We start from the raw sequence: 21,793 nt of genomic DNA, 5'->3' as shown, positions 1-21,793 counted from the left end.
ATGGTAGTAAGGGTATAAAGGAGTCGGAGTACATAAGTTTTACTTCTTCCTACTCTTTTTTGCACATGTAAATAGAGGTTTTTAAGTACTGGAAAGTATGGAGTTTTTCTTTGTTGTTCATTTGTTTTTTACCACTATTTTTGTTTAATTTATTTTTTTTATTTACATGTTCAAAATAAAGATATCAAATCAAATCAGTATTCAATTACAGATGGCCTTCAAAAGTCAGTAATCCATAAGAATCTGTATCTGGGCCGATCTGGGCATATTCTAATGGATAGGTATCAACTAAAATAAAGCCAATCCTCTCTTTACTGCATTTCATCAGTCTGCTAGTGTTGCAGCGCTACTCTCCTGTATAGCTGGGATCTGCAGTACGCAGAGTTTTTCTTTAGTTCCCACAACTCCAACAGACAGTATTGGATATAGCTTGTGAAAATAAGGTATTAGCTTAACACTCCTTATGAGTCCACAAAAAAAATCAACATTTAAGTAAATAAAAGTATCGGATCTCACTCTGTATCAACAGATTCTCAGTATTAAAGAACTCGGATCAGAGAAATAAAACTCAATCAGGACCATCCCTGTTTGTTACACAAGTATGTGTCGAGCTGTTAATTTCAATTTCCTAAGCCACCTGTTGATTTTATAGCATTAACAAAAATAACTTATCAAGGAAAACAAAGCACAGAAACAACTCTCCACCAATACCACATTACTGATTATTAACATTCAACAAAGGGATTTTAAAACATTTTAGAGAACAGCAGAGGGTACTTGGAGGGGATCAGTCTTCATCTGAATACAAAAATGTCTTACTAACAACTGCAAACATCGGCAACACATTTATTTTTTAACAGTCTAGTTTAGAACAATTCACACCTGAGTGGGTAGTGTTCCCTTCTTATGTTCAACGACACATTAACATACAGTTACTGTAGCTCCTGACAAGCCCAATAGATGCTGTTGGGATCAAACCTGGGAACATTGCAATCTTTCTAACCTTGCTACAGAATAAGTAGTTAGCGGCTTCATTAAGCAGTTAACTGGAGACAGAGTGGTGATTATAGCGCAGCATTGGCATATTTTTGGCACCCAGCCATTAGAAACACACTAAAAGAAACCTCCTTCTAAATTGCATTAAGAAGTCCAGTAAGTTTATATTTGACTTTCTCTGGTTCTTGTGTGATAAGCCAATGTTATTTCGACCATTTTAAATCACAGGAATATACTGAATTTGTTTCTTTATTTTATAATTTTTTTGTCTTTTTTTTACCAATATTGCGATTGCCATTTAAAATGCGATTCATTTTTAAGCTCTTTACCTATTATTCAAAATGGACAAATCAGTGTATAGTATGACCAACACAATACTAGATAGAGGTCAGACCTGTGTTATGATGAAATTAGGTGATGCATGAATTATTATTATGAGCAATGGTGGAGAAGAAGCATCAAATTTTAATAATGAGAAAAATAATTTGAGACAAGTCATGGCATTAAATAATAATATAGTATCATCAGATCGGCCTACCTACAGACCACAAGAAAAACTAATTTCACCACAGTGTGTTATACAGTAAGCGCTCAATACAAAACCCACAGTTCAACCACCAATTAATGAGTCCTTATCCCGGTTCAAATCTCCTAGGACTCCATCTTTTTATATCCCAGTAAGCAAACAAAAAATACTCAGTTTGAGGTTCAATTCAAAAGTTGGCCAACGAAAATAAAACCAAGTGACACCTCTCATGTTTAACAGAAAAGCTTAGTAATTCTCAGACAACACCGGAGTCCCCCCTTACCACACGTGTCTTTCTGTTGTGCACTTTTCCTGTCCGCCAAAGTGGCAGATGGTCCGACAAGTTCACCCACCACCACCAATTTACCAGAATGTAAAATCTTGTTTTACCACATCACGATAATATCGCAAATGCAAATAATCTTTCAGCCCTAGTCAACATCCTACTCTGACCCAATACTTTGTCTCTTAAAACCTGCCAGCTGGGTTAATATGTTCTGCTTTAGTCTGACAAAGCTGAAATGCTGAATGTTAGTAATCCTGAACGTTGGCCAACTAAAATCTGGCAGGGATTAACTAGTTTAATGGGGATGTGAGAGAGGAAGGAGAGAGAAAAGACATGACAGTGGCACTGTGTGTGCTCATTCTGCATTTATTTCTTTTGTGAAAGAAAGATAGTGTAAGCAACAGTGTTACTCACACACAGAGGGGGTTGCATTCAAGGATATAGACAAAAGAAACGAAGGCACTTTGTGAATGTTAGCCTGGAAAAGAAAAATGCTGGGGAATTCTGGTGGCAGGAGATGCATACCAAGTGTCCAACATCACCAAATTATTACATTATTTGTTATGCAGGTTCACTGGGGAGAAGCTCAGCATCTGCACACTGTTCTTAAATTCAAGACATTTATTGAATTAGTACATCAAACGTTTCAGTCCCTTCAGACCTTCCTCAGAGTATGAGTTGGTTAGAGATGATGAGAACATGAGAACTCATTTTCTGGAAAGGGTCTGTAGGGATAAAACCGTTGTCCAACAATGTAATATCACTACTTTGCTTGTTGTTGTACCTTTACATCACAATGTCAGGTGTAAGCATGCAATAAATGACTAATTTCAGCATCTACGTTCTCCTCATCACTGTGTGGTAAAAAAAAATTAAAAAAGAATAAAAGATAAACTCTCCTTATGGGGTCAGCTCACAAACAAGCTTGGAAGAAAAGCACCTGACAGCGGGCCTGCTGGTCTCTCTGTCCTGTGTGGATAAAGGCCCCATTGTGCCTCCAAGTTCAGGGGAGAACAATGCTGTGAGGGGAGTACAGTGTGGCCATTGTGTCAGTCTGTGTGACACTGGATCCCAACGCCACGGCTGCAGGATTACACTGCTGGACAGAGGCGAGGGAGGAGAGGTAATGTCCTGCCTGGAGGTCATGACATGTCCGCAAATAACTACACAAAATTATTACTGAGTGGGGTAACAGATTAAAGATACCAACTTAAAATGCTAACTATTTTTTACTTTATTCTTCTGATGGCTGTTTTCGGTAATAAATAAGTCCTTCAATGGTTGGGAGATATTTGTATCTCGGACATTTGATGAAACCACCATTAATGTAATGATAATGCAGCAGCCTAAACTGTTTATTGACAGCTGTGCTGGCAACCTGAGGTTTTCAAATAAACAGCTCAGGCATTTTATGTGAATTTTATTCAAGTCTTCTGCAGAAGGAACTCACTGGGACACACACGCATCAGAGTATCATCCGAGTGAGCTGCAGTGTCTCAGCACATGCAGCTTTTAACCTAATCTCAGGGTCAGAGCACTATCTCACCCCAGGAATATGATGTCTTTGATTGTTCCCCTGTTACCTTAGAAGCTGCACTGAAAAATATAAACTTGTGAGCATGATAATCACATGAGACAAAGTACGGCTGAATAACGAGAATAAGGAGCAAACTCAGCATATCAAGAAGCCCCCCCCACCAAACTATCATTAGCACAACAACAAAATAAGCGTTATGTTTAAGTAAATTAGGTGCTCAGTTTACCAAAGTCACATTAGATGACTTAGGAGACTTAAAAGGTACAATGTGTAATTCCTGGTCACATGAATCAAACAAATATGAGCCAGCATTTCACCTCCTCCTACCACTCAGCTACTCTCTAAACACTCCTCTGCTCATTTCACATGCAACATTCTTATCTTTATGATAAGGTCATAAAATTAAGCTTTGTATGTCTTTCTGGATTAGCGGGCGTCGCTTCTTCTGCAACAATGAAGTTAAGAGCCTTGTGTGATGACCTATACTGAGAGGCTTCCCTCCTGCCTGTGTGTGTGTGTCTGCTCTCTCTCTTCATCACTCTGTTTAGACAAAACTAACAAATATGTGGAATAAGTAATAATAAAAAAACACAATAACAAACGGCACAACATCGACGGCAAAGTGGTGGCAGCAGCATTGATTGCCAAGCTCTGCTTCTTCATCCTTTCATGTTGGACTAAGGGCAGACCGGACGCTCTTGAGGCACAAGTGGTATTACAACACAGGATGGGCCAGAGCTAGCTGGTTAGCGTGCTAACTTCAGTAGATACATCTGCAACACAATACATAGACGTCTTTGACATGATGTTTAATGTTATAGACTAAAATTCTGGCCAATTCTTACACATTGTACCTTTAAGTCTAGGCATGTCCCACTCATCCTTTTCTATTTAGGATTCTGGTTATTGGCACAACAGGGTTTTCCAGTGTTTTACAGCAGAGCAGGGGGACCTCCCCTGGAACAATGACCAACTTTCACATCGTTAAAAAAATACATTACACAATTACATACAAAGACATGAACCTTGAGGTGCCATTTAACGCAGCGGCTATTAGCCATACAGTGATTGACTGTGGCTAATTAAATTAATAAGCAAGACAATATGTTTCAGAAGTGGCTTATCACCTCAGTTAAACAATTTCCTGGACATTTCTGTGATTCTGAAGTGTCCTCAGTATAACTAACTAGTCACATCTTAAAAACAAATCAAGAGATGTTCAAATATCTTACATACACTTGTCAATACTGATCAGATTTCAAATTCAGTTTTTCAAAGATTCACAGGAATCAGCTGCTGTCACTTGGGGCCATCAGTGTTACATCAGTATAGCTTTATTGAAGCCGGAGAGTAACCAGAAAGTCACTGTCCTCAGTCTTGAGTAGTGGTGGCCATTTCCTTCAACAAGCAAATAGTGAGAAGCAAACCACATGCTGCAGTAGAGCTGCTAACTGGTAACGACACGCAACTGTTACACTACTGAGCGTCCTTCACGTATGAGTGAGAGTAGCTGTTTGGATGTGATGCTCAAAGAAGGTGATACAAACCCTGTGTAAACGGGAATATACAAAGTAACATAACAAATCTCCACTTTAAACCTTCTCCGTTAATCTTCAGAGCTCGAGTTCTATTGTTTGGATCCGACGGCGCTGTTGTTTTAATGCACGATAACCGTGATCCCAGTCAGAAAATCCATAAGCTTCCATGTCAAATTCACTGTATTCAACCAATTACATGTTTCCTTGGCCTGTAAGAGTGTTCGAGAAATCTAATCCTTTCCAGTAACCACAAGGGGGGTCTTTGTTTCAGACAATTTAGCTCACTAATTGGGTGTGTAATCCTGTCTGTTTCAACACTCCCACAGTACTTTCACACCCAGGAACCTGATGGCATTTCCCAAATTTATTCTCTTTTCATCTGCATGGTGGAGATTAGCTTCTCAATAATGCAAATAATAATTTTAGATAGCTGAGTCTAAAATAATTACATTAGAAATTTGCCACATTTTAGTTGTTTTTGGAGGGAAGTTGCAGAAACTTTATATTTATTATAACAGAAATATTGACATATTTTTACAAAGGCTGGCCAAGATAATAATTACATTGTCAACTTTCAGATGTACTATGTTGTACCATGAAACATATTGTGTTACTGTTTTACAAAATGTGGTTGTCCAAATTAATGATATCAGGTGAATCTTTTTTAAAACTGAGTTGTTTTCTTTTACAGATTTGAGGAAAATCTAAATATATATATAATAAAATTGTGATATTTATTTCAGCCATCTCTTTTACCCCCACTTACCACACTAAATAAGGCACCTTGGCGCATTAGTTGTTAATAGGTAGATTTCTTTTGTAAAATACAAGGGAATAATACTTTGTTCAAATGGAAAATGGATGGAAAAATAATGATCGAAGCCAAAGTGGTTTAATTTGTAAAATGCACAGTAAACTGAGCCACACTGTATCAATGACAGCCATAAAAAAAAAAAAACAGTTGTTGTGACTAGTCTATTTTTGGAGCTACGAACTTTGAGCTTTAGTGGAAGAACCGAGGTCAGAGTTCAGGTGAGGGTCAGGGTCAAGGGTCATGATGTCTCTGCAGCAGAGACTTGTTGTCTGGGAATCGGCAGTCGCTAACGAATTCAGATGCAAATACAAAAGGAGCAAAACAACAAACATTTAGGGTTCCATATTAAACTGACTCTCAACATGTTGACAGTTTGGGTTCAAGACGGTCTAGAAACATGATTCAAAACACAGCAGTTAAAGAGGCTTTATTTTATCTGTACTTTCTAACAATGTTGCCCTTTCACAGCTTCTGTTTTACACCGAGCAAAGCCAAACCTGCCACTAAAACCCCTCAATCCCTCCAACCCCAGTCAAACCTCCTCCTCACTGCACTCAGTAAATCATGAACGGTGCCGCACATCACTGCAGGGGAGGGGTGAATGAGAGATTGGCATGTGAGCGTGCTCCAGTTTGAGTTTGCAGACTATGATCTTCAGCTTCATCTACAGCTACAGTTTGTATTCAATCATTTAAATGCAAAATGCACAACAGATAGATGGTGCCAAATAAATGCAGTTCTTCCATATCAGGTAGGTATTTTAAGAACTATTAGCAGTCAGGAACTTATATCTGGGAGGTTATATTTCAGGTTTCCATCTAAAGACAAAGAAATTAACAATTCATGCCAGATATTTTTTGGAGGCCGTGGCCCTGAGACTGAATTATGTCAAGCCTGTTATTACCTTGTAAATACAACAACATCTCATCACAATACTATGATATACACGAAATGTACGAAGCTGTTGTTCTTTCACTGTGATTTTGGTTTTTGTACCACTTAATTGTTTTTGCAGAGAGAATAGTACTGCAGAGAAACGAGCCACTGCTTAGATAGAGAGGAGGGGTAAAAAAAAAAAATTCTGAGTAACCTTTGTTCATGCACACAGGGCCAAAAATCAAACCACACACACAAAAGCTAAAACTCCACACCCAGCGGTCACTGCAGACTGGAGTAAACAGGCCAGATCTTTATGTGGAGATTTGCTGAGAGCAGCAGTGCGGCTGCTTGGGATGATGTCACCTGCCACTAGGCAGCCCACTCAACTTGAAGCATAACGTCTCACTGTCCTTCATAGAAGAGACAAGTAAGCATGTGTTAAGATCAGAGAGAGAGTGTAAAGGAAGAGGAAAAGGTAATAAGAAAGAAACTGTGTCTTTGTCACACACTTGGCTCGTTGCCAGACACTGCAGGCCGGCTGTATGTGCCTCCTTGCTGTTGTAATTGCAGCATGGAAAGCCTGCTAGTCCTCATCTGTTTCCTTTCTCACCTTTTACTCACTGTAGGACACACTACAATCATTTAAAAAATAGACATCATGTGCCAGAAGGGCGGGGTTTACCTTTTAGGTCTGACACATCAGGACAATTCAGAACAGGTCAGGTAAGTTGCAAATTACAGGAACATCTACTAATTGCCTTTGCAGCTCTTTGCTGTTGTTTGTCTTAATCTTTCTGTCAATCACACAATCTTAAAATGGCAAACTCCAAACGTCTTGCTTTTCTGAGGGTGCCTTAATTTGTATTTTCGAATAATGTTCTCACCCAAGGCCCAAATGACAAACACCAGAAGGGAGACATCAGAGATCCCCAAATCAGGAGGAAATAAGAGCAATAAATGTTTTGACTACTAAATCTGACTACATCAGCCATTACAGTTTATTGCATCTGCATGAGAATAACATTGTCCTAAATATGAAATTACTGCAAAAGCTGCATTAACTGGAGAAGTAGTATCTGTAACTTGTAGTCAGTCAGCTCACTTGCTGTATCAGACAGATTTTACATGTAACATTTTGATCAAAAGCTTTAGTAAATGTTCTACAATGAACGTTTATCAAGCTCTGATTCTACGATGTAGGCAATATTGCTCTGTTTTATTGAACTGATTTTTGTATCCATCACACAGCTATTGTTTATTGTTTGTTTGAATCCGTTGTTACTGAACTTTTACACAATACAAATATACAGTAGTGACAATATCGCTCTTACACCATACACAAACACTATAATTACATCAAAAACAGCAGAACAATAGAAAAACCTTATATTGTACATTGACCAGTAAAACAGTAAATCTCATTTCACCTGAACATCCCACTAAAAATTAAAGAATATTTATTTGGCTCATTTTTTTTTCTAGGCCTTATTTTACTGAAATAACATCAAGTTCCTTTTTAAAACTCTTCTTTTTAACTCACTATTATACACCTTTATACATAATATTTTACTGAATTTTTGTAATTCGTTTTAAACATTTCCACAGGAGTTGCACACAAAGTAATGACATATTGTTACTGTCACACTTTCAGTGCACTATATTGTACTACACTATTGCTTTTCTACTGCCTTAACATAAAAGACATTGCATGCTGGCAGTGCTGGCAGCATGCTGGCAGCATATTAGACCTAAAGGGATTAGTGCAACAGAGCTCAGCTGGTGTGTATGTCAATGGAGGGTTGTGTGCAGGTTTAAAGAGAAAGACTTAACACTGTAGGAGCAGGAATGATATATGGGTTTCACAAAACTGTGGAAGATTTAAAGGCCTGTGTGTATTTTGAGGCACCTCATTGTGCAGATGCAGGACATCAATATACCAAAGTGGATATTAATAGACAGTCTTGGATATACAGACTACTGCAGTTTGAGGCCTCAAACTAACTGCCTGGCAAAACAAAGAAAAATTAAAAAGAAATCTTAGGCCCAACTACACATAATTTAAAAGAAAACCGTCTGCAGTGCCAACACAGAATGCACACCAAAGAGTCTGCTGCTTTGGTGGATGCTTTTAAAGTGTCTTGAAGTACAATGAGAAGGTGCATTTTTAGTATCAAAAAGCCTGCTAGGAGTGGTTTCATGCTCTGCCCATTCAGCCAGACAGGACCACCTACTGCACCAGACAAAGAGCCCAGAGCACCGTCTACTTTAACTGAACACCAGGCCACAGGCGGGCTGCCAGAAAACCACAACCACAAGCAATCCTAGCCACAGTAGGAACCAAATCCATTACTGATAAAGCCTTTAACTCCATATCTGTGGAGATTCAGTCCTTCCTAATACTGTTCTAATATGTCTTTATGTCTGTGCACCACTGAAACAGCCTGTACTCTGTGTGACATAAAGGATGGGGTTGCCATGGTGACCAATAATGAAAGCCAAGAATTAAAGTCATAATCCAGTCCCAGCAGGATATAACGCTGGTCTGGCCGACGAAAGGATGCCAGGAGGAGGGGTAGAGACAAACTCGCTCAATACCCTGCCACCCATCAAAGTCTTCAGGATCAGGTTAATTCACTGTCAACCCAACCGTTGAATAAAGCACAATATTTTGTGTTGCTCCATCCCCGTGACTGAAGCATAAGCATCAAAAAGGGTCTATCGTATAATTATTCTTTACCCACAGGGATAATTTTATCTCTTTTCCAATGTAACCACTTAGCCAAGCCTTAGTTATACACTCTGTTAATTGTACAAAGCCGCCAATTCAGTCTGGGTTAAAAACATTTAGCGGATATAGAATACTAATTATCCCAAAGCTACGATGGAACAGAAAGTTAGCCTCGGTTCAAGTGCTTAGAAGATCTAAGCACTTCAGAGACTGTGCTCCATCGATTCAATCAAGTTTTGTAAAACGACCTCAGTTAGTCAGTAGTTTTAATTCAGCACAGTGATTCAATTCTGAATCAAAATCAACAATTTCTCATCAAACGTCACAAATAAATGCTAAAACAAACAAAAAAAAAAGATATTTCTATAGAGACTGACAAATATGTAGATTTTAACTATCAATATAGCCGTACAACATACAAAACCTTTGATCACCAGGCTCTCAATTCAGATAGGTAAGAATAAATATGCCTCTAAAAATTGTCAAACATCTGAATCCCAAACCCAAAGGGAAGTGGGAGGGTTTATGTACCCCAGTAATGCAAACTTAGAAGTCCTTTTTTTCCACTTCAACATAAACAAAGGTTGTTTTGGCAACAGGAGACTAAATCTGACATCAGTGCACAGTCTTATCCTTAAACAGGTAAAAGCTTGTCCCTCTCTGGGGAGGGAGAGTGTGGGAGGAAACCAAACCCAAACTCCTTCCTGCAAAGCGTACGAACTGTAGAAACCAGAATGCCCCTGTTACTGAGAAACAGGGTTGACATTGATGCCCTTATTAGAAGAAGAAGACATACTTTATTTAAAAAAAAAAATAAAAAAACCCCCTCCACACTCCATTTCTCTGGTCTAACCGGCGTCCTTACAGACTGAGCTACTGCCGGCCACAAACTGACAACAATAGTATAAAACAGAAGATCGATATTTTATGTCCTCACATCAAACCACGCTACCAAGGCTTCCCTCAACAGAGCTGAAGTGACAAAAATTACGACTTGAGATTTTACTTGGGACTTGGCTGAGAATGTTAAATAAAATCCAGTAACAACCGATAGGCCTTGCATGGCCACACAAGTAAATAATTATTAATCCAAGTAACAAAAACAGCATTAACACTTCTTTGAAAGGACAATGTTAAAATGGCGAGTCATTTAATAGTCATATGAAAGATCAGAATCTTGACTTGCAATTTGCTTACTGAAGACTTATGACCTGACTTGCTCTCAAGGACTGAGACCTGAAATTGACTCTGACAGACTTAAGATTTGACTTAGACTTGCCCCAAAACACAGCTTTGTAAACTCTGGGGAGCTACAGCAAGAATCCTGGATATCTTGTCATCATCTGGTTTCACTAACCCTAACAATCATAATCACGCCAAGCGGTCACACAAAGCTGGTCATCAACTCGGTAAGTCGACCCAGGGTTTCCCAATCCAGCCAGGAGCGCATTCTCATAAAAAGGGGCCGTGTTTGCAGCAGATGAGCATACGCATTATGACAAGTCTACTAGCAGCTGAGAGTCATATTTTACAAACAAAGGGCAATCTGTAATATTAGACAAATACGACAGCGTGAATAAGTTAACAGGCATATAATATGAATGTAAATGCTGTATTTGTATAGCGCCTTTCTAGTCTTTTTGACCACTCAAAGCGCTGCCCAAGGACACTTCGACATACAGCCTGGAGGAGCCAGGGATTGAACAGCCGACCTTCCAATTAACAGGCAACCCTCTCTACATCCTGAGCCACAGCTGCCCATGTGTGTTGCTATGATGTATTCTTATGGTGTGTGTGACAATTTTAGCCTTATTCTTTCAACTCAGATGCCTCTAGTAGTTTAGACATTAAAATCCGTCGTCGTTCAACTCACTTTCAAGATATTTTCGAAAGTAGCTCTGCATCACCCACAACAAATATTTAAGTAGCCTATGAAAACAGTCTGCATGATCTTATACGGATGGTCCTGTCATTTTCCTAGAGAACTGATTGGTCAGTAACGGTGCTTTTATAGCATTGATCTCGAACATTACCTGCTCCAGAGCAATTTAGCCATTCAGCATAAGTTACCATGATGAGGTACGCCGGTAAGAACGAAGAAGTAATCTACCATCGCTAACCTCAAATCCTGATTCGTAGTACAGGCCTCTTGTCAGATTTGTTATCTTTACTTGTTCTTTATTCAGATATTTTCCTATTTAAAATCACAATTTGCCAATTTTATACTATTTATACGATTTATATTAACGCCCAGGCCTCTGCCAGGGCACACTGGCTGTGTTTTATAATTTGCACATGAAACCTCATATGGAGGTTTCCCTGCTGCTGACCTGAGCTTATTGGTCCTTCCTCCTCTAATAAAGCTTTGGATATGCATGGACGTCCCGCTGATCCTTGAGCTTGTCAGCCTTTCGGAAAATGTGCTTTCAAAAACAAACAAGTCTCCGTGGCACGCTGATAACGGCTTTACTGCTTCCTGCAGGTCAAGGGTCAGGGAGCAGACCACCCCATCATTATCGGGGATGAGGAGGGGAGGGGAAGGTTAGGCAACAGGAGGTGTCAGCAAAGGATCATCTGTAGCTGTCGACATGGGGAGGAAAAACTGGCAGGTGGGCTGGGGGTCAGTGTTGCAGAGAACATGCACCCTGTCTTCCTCTTAATGGCACATGTGCATGCATGCATGCGTACACGATAATAATACAGGGCTTGCTTTATTCAGAAAGTTAACCTCAGGCATTTTAAAATCAGTGCAACCTAAATTTGGTTTGATGAATTGATTATATTTTGGTCACAACCACAATTAAAAGGTTTATCTTCCTGAAAGCAAAACGTCACTTTTTTGCATTTTAGCCTATTTGTTTTCACAAGGATTTGTCACAAAAATTTGTCACGTGCAGGTTTCCAGACATTTTGTGCCAGTCAAACCATACTGTACAATTTGCTTGGAAGAGGGCCATGACCGAAAATCTCCAGTCACCTTACATTTAAATCACATGTTCACACCTGCCACAACAAATCTGGCTGTAGCATAAAATATCTCAGAGTTTGGTCCAAACAATGCCTGGTGTGAACATGGCCAGAGTTTGCAGATAAGACTTTTCCCTTTATGAAATGATCACATTGCTGAAAACTAAAAATAAAGCCTCACTCTTTCCTTCTTTGCCTGGTTTATACACCTTATTTGTGGACACATCTGTGTGCTATGAAAGATGCGTCCTTTTCAGGAGTGGAAACACACCCAAACACAGACATGCACATGTTAAACCTAATATGAGAGGTGTTTAATTCAATTTGGATCATCTAGCACAACAAATAAACTCTTGCTGTATACAGTTATCTGGCACCACTAATATAGGGCTGGCAATGCAACAATACCAAGTGTCCCATATACCAAAAACAGCTAGCTATTGTTAGCAATTAGTCAACATCACCGTAAATCCAACTACGAGTGATTCATACTTGCTGGTTTAAAGCAATGCTGATCCAGCAGAAGAGTTATAGACGTTGAGGTTCATAGTTGGACCCAATTTTCGATAACATTTTTAAATTAACACTACTTAATTTTTTAAAAGCCTAATGAACATGCAATTGAATAGATGGGTCGCTCACCCTACCTTAAAAAAGCAGTTTTGTTAATGTAAGTTTCAATGCTGAGTTTTAGTGTCAAATGTTTAAATACTATTAAAGCAGCTGTCACTTTCCAAAATTCACAAACATCATCATCATCATAGTAAACAATTACAACTTTTTGGAAAAATTCGATTTAAAGATTTATTTGCACAAAATATCTGTTATACATATAACTTCACTACAAAATGATTGTATTTTTCAATCATGCTTTGATTATACTGTGGCACAGATAAAAACCAGCAAATATCCAACACATGTTCTAGTGATCTAAAAAAATAACATCAGGTACTGTAGGTTCAATCCAAACCTTCTAAACAGTCATGACAGACCACTTGGCCAGACATAAATAAAATGATTTAGAATTTAACAAAGAAAAGAAGAGAAAATGAATAACACTGCATGGAAATTTTCTCAAAAATTCCACTTCACCGCCCATATCGCAGAGTCAGGCCTGGACTGCAGTGTCATTCAACCATGTGGTGTTGACACAGGAGTCCCATCTCTGTGTCAACCACAGGCCAGCAACACAAAAGCTACCCTTGAAAATGTGGAGAGAGTGTGTGTTTTTATGCGTGCGCGCGCTGGTGGGTGGGTAGAGGGACACATCAGTTAGCCGCCATCTGCAGCTTTCACGACAGCCAGATAATAGGTTGGGTAAACACACCAGTGGAGGTCGAGTGTAAGTCAGTTCGGCTCCACAGTTAACTATTTGCATGTCTGTCAGATATATGATTTTTTTCCCCCCCATTCTTTGGCCGTGGGTGGCCAATCAACACTGAAACGTTTAACAAAGATGTGTTGAGTATTCACACCTGCAGCAAAATTCTAATTACTAACACTTCATGAATATGCAGATTCAGACAGCTGCTACATGATGCCAGCAGGTGGTAAAGGTTCATTTCCATATGCTGCCATCAGCACCGTTTTAATCCACGCCTGCATTTTAGGTGCAAGACTGTCTGACACATGAGGTGCGTGACTACCGCAATTTGAAAAATAAGGTGTAAGAAGTGTATGTGAAGAAGCTCTTTAAGGGGCAGCTGGCAAATAGAAGGCAATAGGGCACTGTCCTCCTAAACAAAATAAATGATAATTAATCTTAATCTTGTAGTCCAATCAGGCACAGAGTCAAGTTGTGTTCTGTGGAGTCACGACACTTCCTTCATCATATATTTGTCATACGTAAGCTGGTGCATTTGCATGCTCTTTGGATGATCCCATTTCCCAAGTTGGGAAATCGTTCTTCCAAGCTTTTATGTGGAAACATGGACGCAGCAAAGATGTGCATTTTATTGTTCAGAGCGTTCAAACACGTTGTTTCCACTAAAATATTGCTTTACGGTCAGAAACTCATATTTCGGACACCACATGAGACAGCGCCAGCAGTCAGATTCAGGAAAAACATGGCTAACTTAACCTGAACTCAGAAGAGCAACTCAACTGTCATTAATAGACAGAGAGCTCAGTTGTTGTAGTAATCAGCATAATTTATTAGCAACTAAAGAAAGGCTTTCTTAAAGCTTTCTGCCAGAAATGTTTCAGGAAGTCAGGTGGTATAATCCAACAAGTGTGGAATGTTTTAACATTACAAAATAATGACAATATGGTCGAATACCTGAAGCAGAATTTTCCAAGGGTCCACATAAAACAACCATGAACAGTAGTTACTGCTATTTATACTAAATATTTCAAATTTCACACAGGGATAAATACAGTAAGGTGCCAAAATTGCTATTTTTTAGTACAATACAATACATTTATTAAAATTGACCAAGTGGAATCTGAGATTAGCACTGAAACACTAAATTACTGCTGGGGTTTCTAATTTAGCAATAGTATGAATCTGGTAAGACTCACTGTAAATTGAGTATCTTCAGGTTTTAGACTGTTGGCTGGAGGTTAAACATGAAAAATCCAAATTAGGTCAGTCATGTCGGAGATGCCACAGATGAGACCTGGATATCACATTTAATGGACAGACGGACAGCCTGATCATGAAGAACAGCAGCTCGCCTTACACAGAAAATACATCCCCCTACCAACTAACTGCAAAACAGCCTCTTGACATAAATAACAAGGTGGCAGCTCACTATGCAAACAGAGCTATTTGAGACTGTCTGAGGCCTATTTGTGATGTTCGGCTGGCAGTTTGATGATGGAAGTAAAGTTACATCCACATCCTATTTGTGGCAGAAATTGCACATTTAGACCTCACCCATTTTAGCCGAGCCCTTAACTGGACAGATCAGTACAGTGAGGAGACAACACTGACTGACAACACAAACTGAGTAGTGCTGGAGGTAAAACTCAAGCCAGGAGGAAGAAAATGACAAAAAACTAAGGAAAAACAACAGCAGCAGAAAGAACAACATATTTGCATGGGCGTGGTGAACATGTAAGCTACTCTATAATTACACCGATTTTGCATGACCTGCTTGCTTCCCAAGTGCTGCATGACAGGGGATGAGGAGGAGGAGAAGGAAATCCATTCCTTGTCATAAACGTGTCCACATGTGGTGCGTGCGACTCCACAGTTATAGTCTTTCTGCATCGGTGCAGATGCGTCTGAAGAAATGCGCTGACTCCTTCGTGATATAGATAACCAAGGTCTTCCAGCAATACTGCGGCCAGTCGTGAGTCTATTTTGGGCAAGCGAGTTAAGTGTAGGCTATGCTTAGCATCGTCCTGGAATGGAAGCGCCTTCTGTCTAGAAAGAGGGTCATGGTGGCAAAACACTGGAAAAATATTTCGAGTTCACTGAAATTACTGTGTTAGAGGGCAGCCTGCCATGACAAAGTCAGTTACTAAAGATAGTTTGCATATGTGATAATTGGATGTCCTGCTGTAGGAACTCTCCCCAAACTGCAGAGATGGTTCTGCTGTTTTGTCTGACCAGCAGTCTAAACATCAAAGATATTCAGCTTACTAAGATGTAAAATTTTTGACATTTTATAGACTAAAGAAGGACTTTAAGCTAAGTAACTGTTGCATTTCTGACATTTTTTAGTAGTATCAGCAGAAGGTTTGATTACAACCGTCTATCACAACTCTAATGGCAACAATATAAAATAATATTATCTGGCTGCCTGAGTGCACTACATATAGCACCATAAAATACAAAGTGATGTAAGGTCAGTTTATCTTACACTGTAAAGAGCTGAGTCTATTCAAAGCCTCTGCTGAGCTCCAACTCCCTTGTTGGAAACACACCCTCCTCCTCCTTCAACTAGTGCTGCAGGCAAAGTAGGTGTTATTCATAGCTTCCGTCTGGGTAACTTGGCTAACACTTTAACACTTTGGCTAACACTTAAAAAGACAAGTGGCATGTGCGGAGAAGTAATACAGCACAATGTTTGCTCCCCTCAGGCTATTTCTCCAATGAAAAAAAATGTGGATCATAGCACAAAGACGCAGAGCTGGAAGGTCACAGCAAACACTCATCGCTCCAGACAAAGCAAAAAACAACAAAGTATAATCCCCAGTGGCAGTGCAGAGGATTTCCTCAGGAGAAAATCCACTATTATTGACAATATGGTCGAATACCTGAAGCAGAATTTTCTAAGCTGATTCTCATTTTACAGTTTGAACTGATATTTTAAAAATTCAGGGTTGGTGGGAACCACATAAAACAACCATGAACAGTGGTTACTGCTGTTTGTTCTAAATATTGCGAATTTCATCCCAGGTATAAATAAGGTGTCTGTCTATTCATCGTGACTGATCCCCTTCCATCACCACTCTGTACCCTGAGACACTGTCAATCATTGACTCAACATGCCTGCCTATTTTGTTAATAGTGTTGTTCCATGTGTTGTGTTCAATGACACAATCAACATCAAATTACATATGGTAACTCTACTCTATCAAGGACAGAAAAATATTTAAAAGAACTGAAACATTTTGTCTGCAAGTGAGGAATCTTTTTTACCACCTGCAGGTTATATTTTTATCAATTAATCTGTCAATTACTTTCTCCAATTAAATATTTAAACGCCGGTCTACAAAATGTCGGAAAATGGTACAATTTCACAATTTCCTAAAGCCCAAGGGGGTGTCTTCACATAGCTTGTTTTGTCTCATCAGCAGTACAAAGCCCAGAGATTTCCATTTGCTATCGCACAAGACAAAGAAAAGCAGCAAATCTTCATATTTGCGAAGCTGAAACGAGGTAATGTTCTGGATTTTTGCTTGAAAGAACAATAAGCTATTGCAGTATATCCTTCACTTCATTCTGGTTTCAGCTCTAATGCAGTTAAGAAGCTCTCCTAAAAGAATGTGACAATGCCAGGAGGTACCACCATACCTTAATATTGTTCCACTTCCAACACGGGCTGTTAAATTACACATATTCACCTGCAAATTTAGGATATAATAGGATGTAAACCATGTGGGGGAATAGAGAACAGCTCAAGACCCCCCCCCCCCCCCACACACACACACACACACACACACACACCAGTGGGTCAGCAGCTAACTCTTGACAGAGTGGCTTGGCTCAGTGGATATGAACAAAGCCAGAGTTCTGGAGAGGCTTTAAACCCACTGAGGCTTTTGTGTTTGCATGGTGATGCCATGGGAAACGAACACACATCTGAACGTCACATATCTGAGCCCTCTGATCCTCTGCCGGTCCTCTACGGACCTTGCCCATGTTACTAGTAGTTTCTGCTAAAATAAGAAGCCTACTCTTACACTTTGTTAGAAAACAAACCTTGGTTTACGTTTTGGATTTAAATCCTGACAAAAAGCTGCTGTCAGCTGTTGTCTCTTGTTATCCGTTGTCTCTTTTCATCTGACTTGAGGTCTGGTCTGGACATTAAGTAATAGTAGCTATGTGCTCTAATTGTGCAGCTTATTTTAACAAGCTTTTTCTATCACGAGTTACAACCTGGGGCTTAGTCTTAGCCCCTTATACCAGTTGCTGGATGCCGCCGTGTCATTACATTAAAGTACGCCTGTAACTTAAGCCTTAAGAGGTTTAGGGCGTATTTCATTACATTATCATCGTTATGCCCTTCAGCTGAGCATTAAAATCAAGTCCGTTAAGAGAGAAGAAAAAGAAAGACTGAATATTCATGACTCAGCAGCTAAAATGCAGCACAAAATGTTGTTACAGCAACTCATTTGTTACCGCTTTGAAAAAAACGATCGCTGCTTTTATGATTGCTGTAATCGCCCCAGCAGGCAGGTTCAACAAGTCCTCAGTTCCACCTGAGCCCTTGCCCTGAATGTACATCTATCATTTAAGACAAACTATTGTGAAGTCTTGTACTGTGCAAATAAGCCAACTACAGTACAATCTATACTGTAGCCAGGGAGGTGTACTGTGTAACTCTTTCTCAATGCACCATCAACTCTCCCGCTTATTGTGCATGGGTAAACATCCTATGGACGCAAATACAAGCTTAAAGCAAATGTTTTGAGCTTTGTGTTCCTTTGTGGATGTTTGAAAGAACAGGACGGCGTCTGTTGAGATAAGCTAGGGTCTTAAACCGATTTAAAAAAACTCAAGTGGACCCCTCAGTCCTTAAGCAACCCTGTTTAAGGTAGTCGGCTATCTAGGATCAAGCACTATGGCTTAAACTGCATACTAAAGCCTCCAAGATAAGCGCAATACTTTTATCCATTACATTTTGGGCCTTTTGTTGACACACACCCACTCTTGCATACTGAAGTGTATGTGTACCTAAATAAACAGGAGCTAGTTGGGTTTATTTGGATTTTAAGCAGCTGGGAGAATGAACTGTCACACCCCAATTTGAACTGTTTGAGCACGTGCATGGTGAGACTTGTCAACAAACTATTTTGCCAGTTGGTAGCAGTTACAACATGCCACGGCAAACACATCACTAGGTCTGGGTGTCATAGAGGGGGAAGAAGCAGGTGTGTAAACCGCATATTACTAAACACTTGTCTTACAGGAATCATTATGTCCTGAATACTTCATAACTGTAGATTATTAGTAGAGGTCTTAAGCCCCGAAATGTTTTATTGAGAAAGATTCTGTGCTTTTATGAATATATTTTAGAAAAATAAGTTTTACACATGGCAAATTGAAATGTAATGTGCTAAAATCAAATCAAGGCTTTAATTTTAGCTCCTGGAACCACACCACAAAACATCCACACTTTGAGAAGGTGCCTGTCATTTTAAACACATTAAGTGCAGTTTGGAGAAGCATGCATATTTGTTTTTAGTTAGTGGCCATAATTTGTTTTGCAGTTCACTGCATTGCTTCACATCCTCATATAGGTTATGAAATCAGAGACATTGTATTTGGCAGGTGTTTATTTAGCTCTATGGTTTCAGTTTGGGGCAATAGTTTGTGGTTTTGTTGTATTGTACAGCCTTACATGAGTGCAGCTGTACTAGGTGCTACCACCAGTTTTTTCCGACAAATTTTGGTAGCTTCAGAGGGACAAACAGAAAGGCACGAGCAGTTCATCTGCTGGACAATATGTTGGTAGAGTCGCCTGACAGCATTAAAGGCTCCAGAGGGGAATGTGACACTCCTAAATCCAAACTCAGATACTGTTACAATGGTCACACTGATAATAGGTATTATTGCTTTGTGCAGATCGCTCCAGGAACTGTTTTGTAATTCAGTGGTCACTTTCATTTACTCACTTTCCCCTCAACCTGCATGTTCTACCCTGCTTCCGTTAGGCAGCCTGGTGACTTCATACTAGTCCCTGGATAACTTTTGCCCCTTCCTCAAAATAAATTGACATCTATTGAAATTGTAAGAGTTGAAATTGTTGTGAGTTGTGAAATTGTGTCTCCGCCCCTTTTATGATGGATTTCACGCTGTATGACAAATGCCATCTCTTGAATGAAGCCCTTGCTCTTTGAATTAAGATCCAAAACATCAAAACGCGGCATTTAAACATAGCCACATAAACATTTTCTGCATGAATTTGTGTTAACTATGTTTAGAGATTTCTAAATGCGACAAAAGCAGCCCACATGCCAGCTGCATCACCAATAGGAACAGCATCAAAATGTAGATTTTCCCCTTCCAAACTGCAAATGGAATCAGGAAGCTCTGCACAAACATGCTCCACACACACACACACACACACACACACACACACACATGATGATGCACTTTTGTGAACACGTGCACATGAGGATGAGTCTCAGACACAAATGAGCAAATACAAGCATGGACAAGACGGCAAACACACAGACACAGAGGAAAGATGTAGGCAACAATAAAGCCATTATCTATCATTTCATAATAGACCAAAAAGGTCTCAGAATGGCCTTGAATGAGGATACAGGGAGGCAGTAAGAGAGAGACTGGTTTCCCATTATGCCACCTCACCAGCTGGGTGGGAGCGGCCTACTCCTGCACAATAGCACATCAAGTGTATGTACTTAGAGGAAAAGAAGCCCGATTCTGTCTCTTTACTGAAAAGTCAAACAGGTGGGAACAGAATAAATCACTACAGCCATGAATGGGGCTGTGCACTGAATGTCTACAAACAAAGAGAACTTGACAGTGAACGGTCCACTGTCCTTTCCTTGAAACCTGGCTGTCAGTGAAGCCCTTCTTTCATCGATTAACTGCCTTTCTGCAGGAGGCTTTGAGGAGAAGCCAGGCTTCTGGAGACACACAGGCTGATTGTCTCTCTCCCACCCCTGCCTGTCTTTCTTTCTCCGATAGCTCAGCCGTGGTTACAATAGATGATATCATCCCTCCTCATGCATGCCAGAGTGTGCTGAAGACGGCCCGTGTGGGTGCACCTGTGCAATGGGTGGGATGCTTTATGGGTTGTTGTTTTTTTTTTTTTTTTGCTACGTTCAGACACTGAAAGCACATATCACATGAGAAACTGCAAATCCCAGCGGAGGTGAACCACAACAATCGGTCTGTAAAGCCCGTAGCAGCACCGAGAGGTACCAGTTAGGAACTGGGTCACTGTGCTGAAAATGAAATGAGGCTGCTAATGTACATGTGTATGCGTGTGGATCACTATATGCCGCTGGTGCCCCTGCAGGTGCTTGCTAGGCCCGGGCCCGAGGCACGGACTGGCAGGTGGACCGGGGGCAATTAAGACACAGCTACGCATTTACCCAGTGATGGAAGATTAAACATTTTAGTGACTTACCTCAATGCCACGCGGACTGAGCTTTCATCCTGCCCCGTCGTCATGATTCCTTGCACAATAATCGACAGAAAAAGAACAAAAAGAGGATATATCTGTGTTGGCAGTTTGCCCTGGCAAAAGCGCAAGAAAAAAGTGAGCACTCCCCCAGAACTGGCGAGTGCACCGAGCAACGGAGCTGCTCACCTCGACTCCAGCGCCGCCATTTCAAAACAAACACAAAAATATCTTAACGGCGTTTTAACCATGATATCAGCGGGGAGATGAGGCGGCGTGTCCGCATCTCTGCGCAGCTCAGCCCGGATGCTTCAACTGCGGCTCCTGCCCACATGCAGACTGCCGCTGTTGCTGCTGTTAGGTGCGCTGGCGCGTACACACGTACACACGCACACACACACACACAGATACACGCGCGGCCGTGCCACTCTGCTCCGTTTACGCACCGGGGAGGGAGCCGCAATGCGTCAGCAAGCCACGCCCTCTCCGGGGAAAACGGCAGCGGGATGACGTCACAAGGTAATTTGTTTGTTTAAGTCAGAATATACTTTTGTAAAGATTTAAAGGAATAATTACGACATTTACTACTACTACTACTACTACTACTACTACTCCTCTTTACAATTAAGTGGCGAATACTTTGTTGCCTACAACCTCAAAATATTAATTTGATTATACTATCAGGTAATTTCCACATACATAAACCAAATGTTCAAAGTCTTCCCAGCAGTAACCAGTAAGGTCAAGGGTG

The 21,793-nt window shown here is 40.3% G+C and overlaps 1 protein-coding gene across 5 annotated transcripts in view; it reads right to left on the bottom strand.

The window, feature by feature from the left end:
- kif21a (kinesin family member 21A) overlaps window positions 1-21,419 on the bottom strand; it is a 58,077-nt gene extending 36,658 nt beyond the window's left edge. For 4 of the 5 annotated variants that reach the window (XM_038705814.1, XM_038705815.1, XM_038705817.1 and 1 more), the window contains exon 1: window positions 21,049-21,419. In XM_038705814.1, coding sequence (XP_038561742.1) covers window positions 21,049-21,092 — 44 coding nt within the window. In that variant the 5' untranslated portion in view covers window positions 21,093-21,419. The remainder of the gene's footprint in view (window positions 1-21,048) is intronic. The other variant, XM_038705818.1, reaches the window with a different exon arrangement.
- Between the last annotated feature and the right edge of the window lie 374 nt (window positions 21,420-21,793).

The sequence above is a fragment of the Micropterus salmoides genome, unplaced genomic scaffold (genome assembly GCF_014851395.1).
Source record: "Micropterus salmoides isolate LMB-PRFRI ecotype aquatic unplaced genomic scaffold, ASM1485139v1 Ms_hic_scaffold_8, whole genome shotgun sequence".
Taxonomy (NCBI): Eukaryota; Metazoa; Chordata; class Actinopteri; order Centrarchiformes; family Centrarchidae; genus Micropterus; species Micropterus salmoides.
The sequence above is the reverse complement of the archived record's forward strand: the minus strand, read 5'-3'. Positions and strand labels throughout refer to the sequence as shown.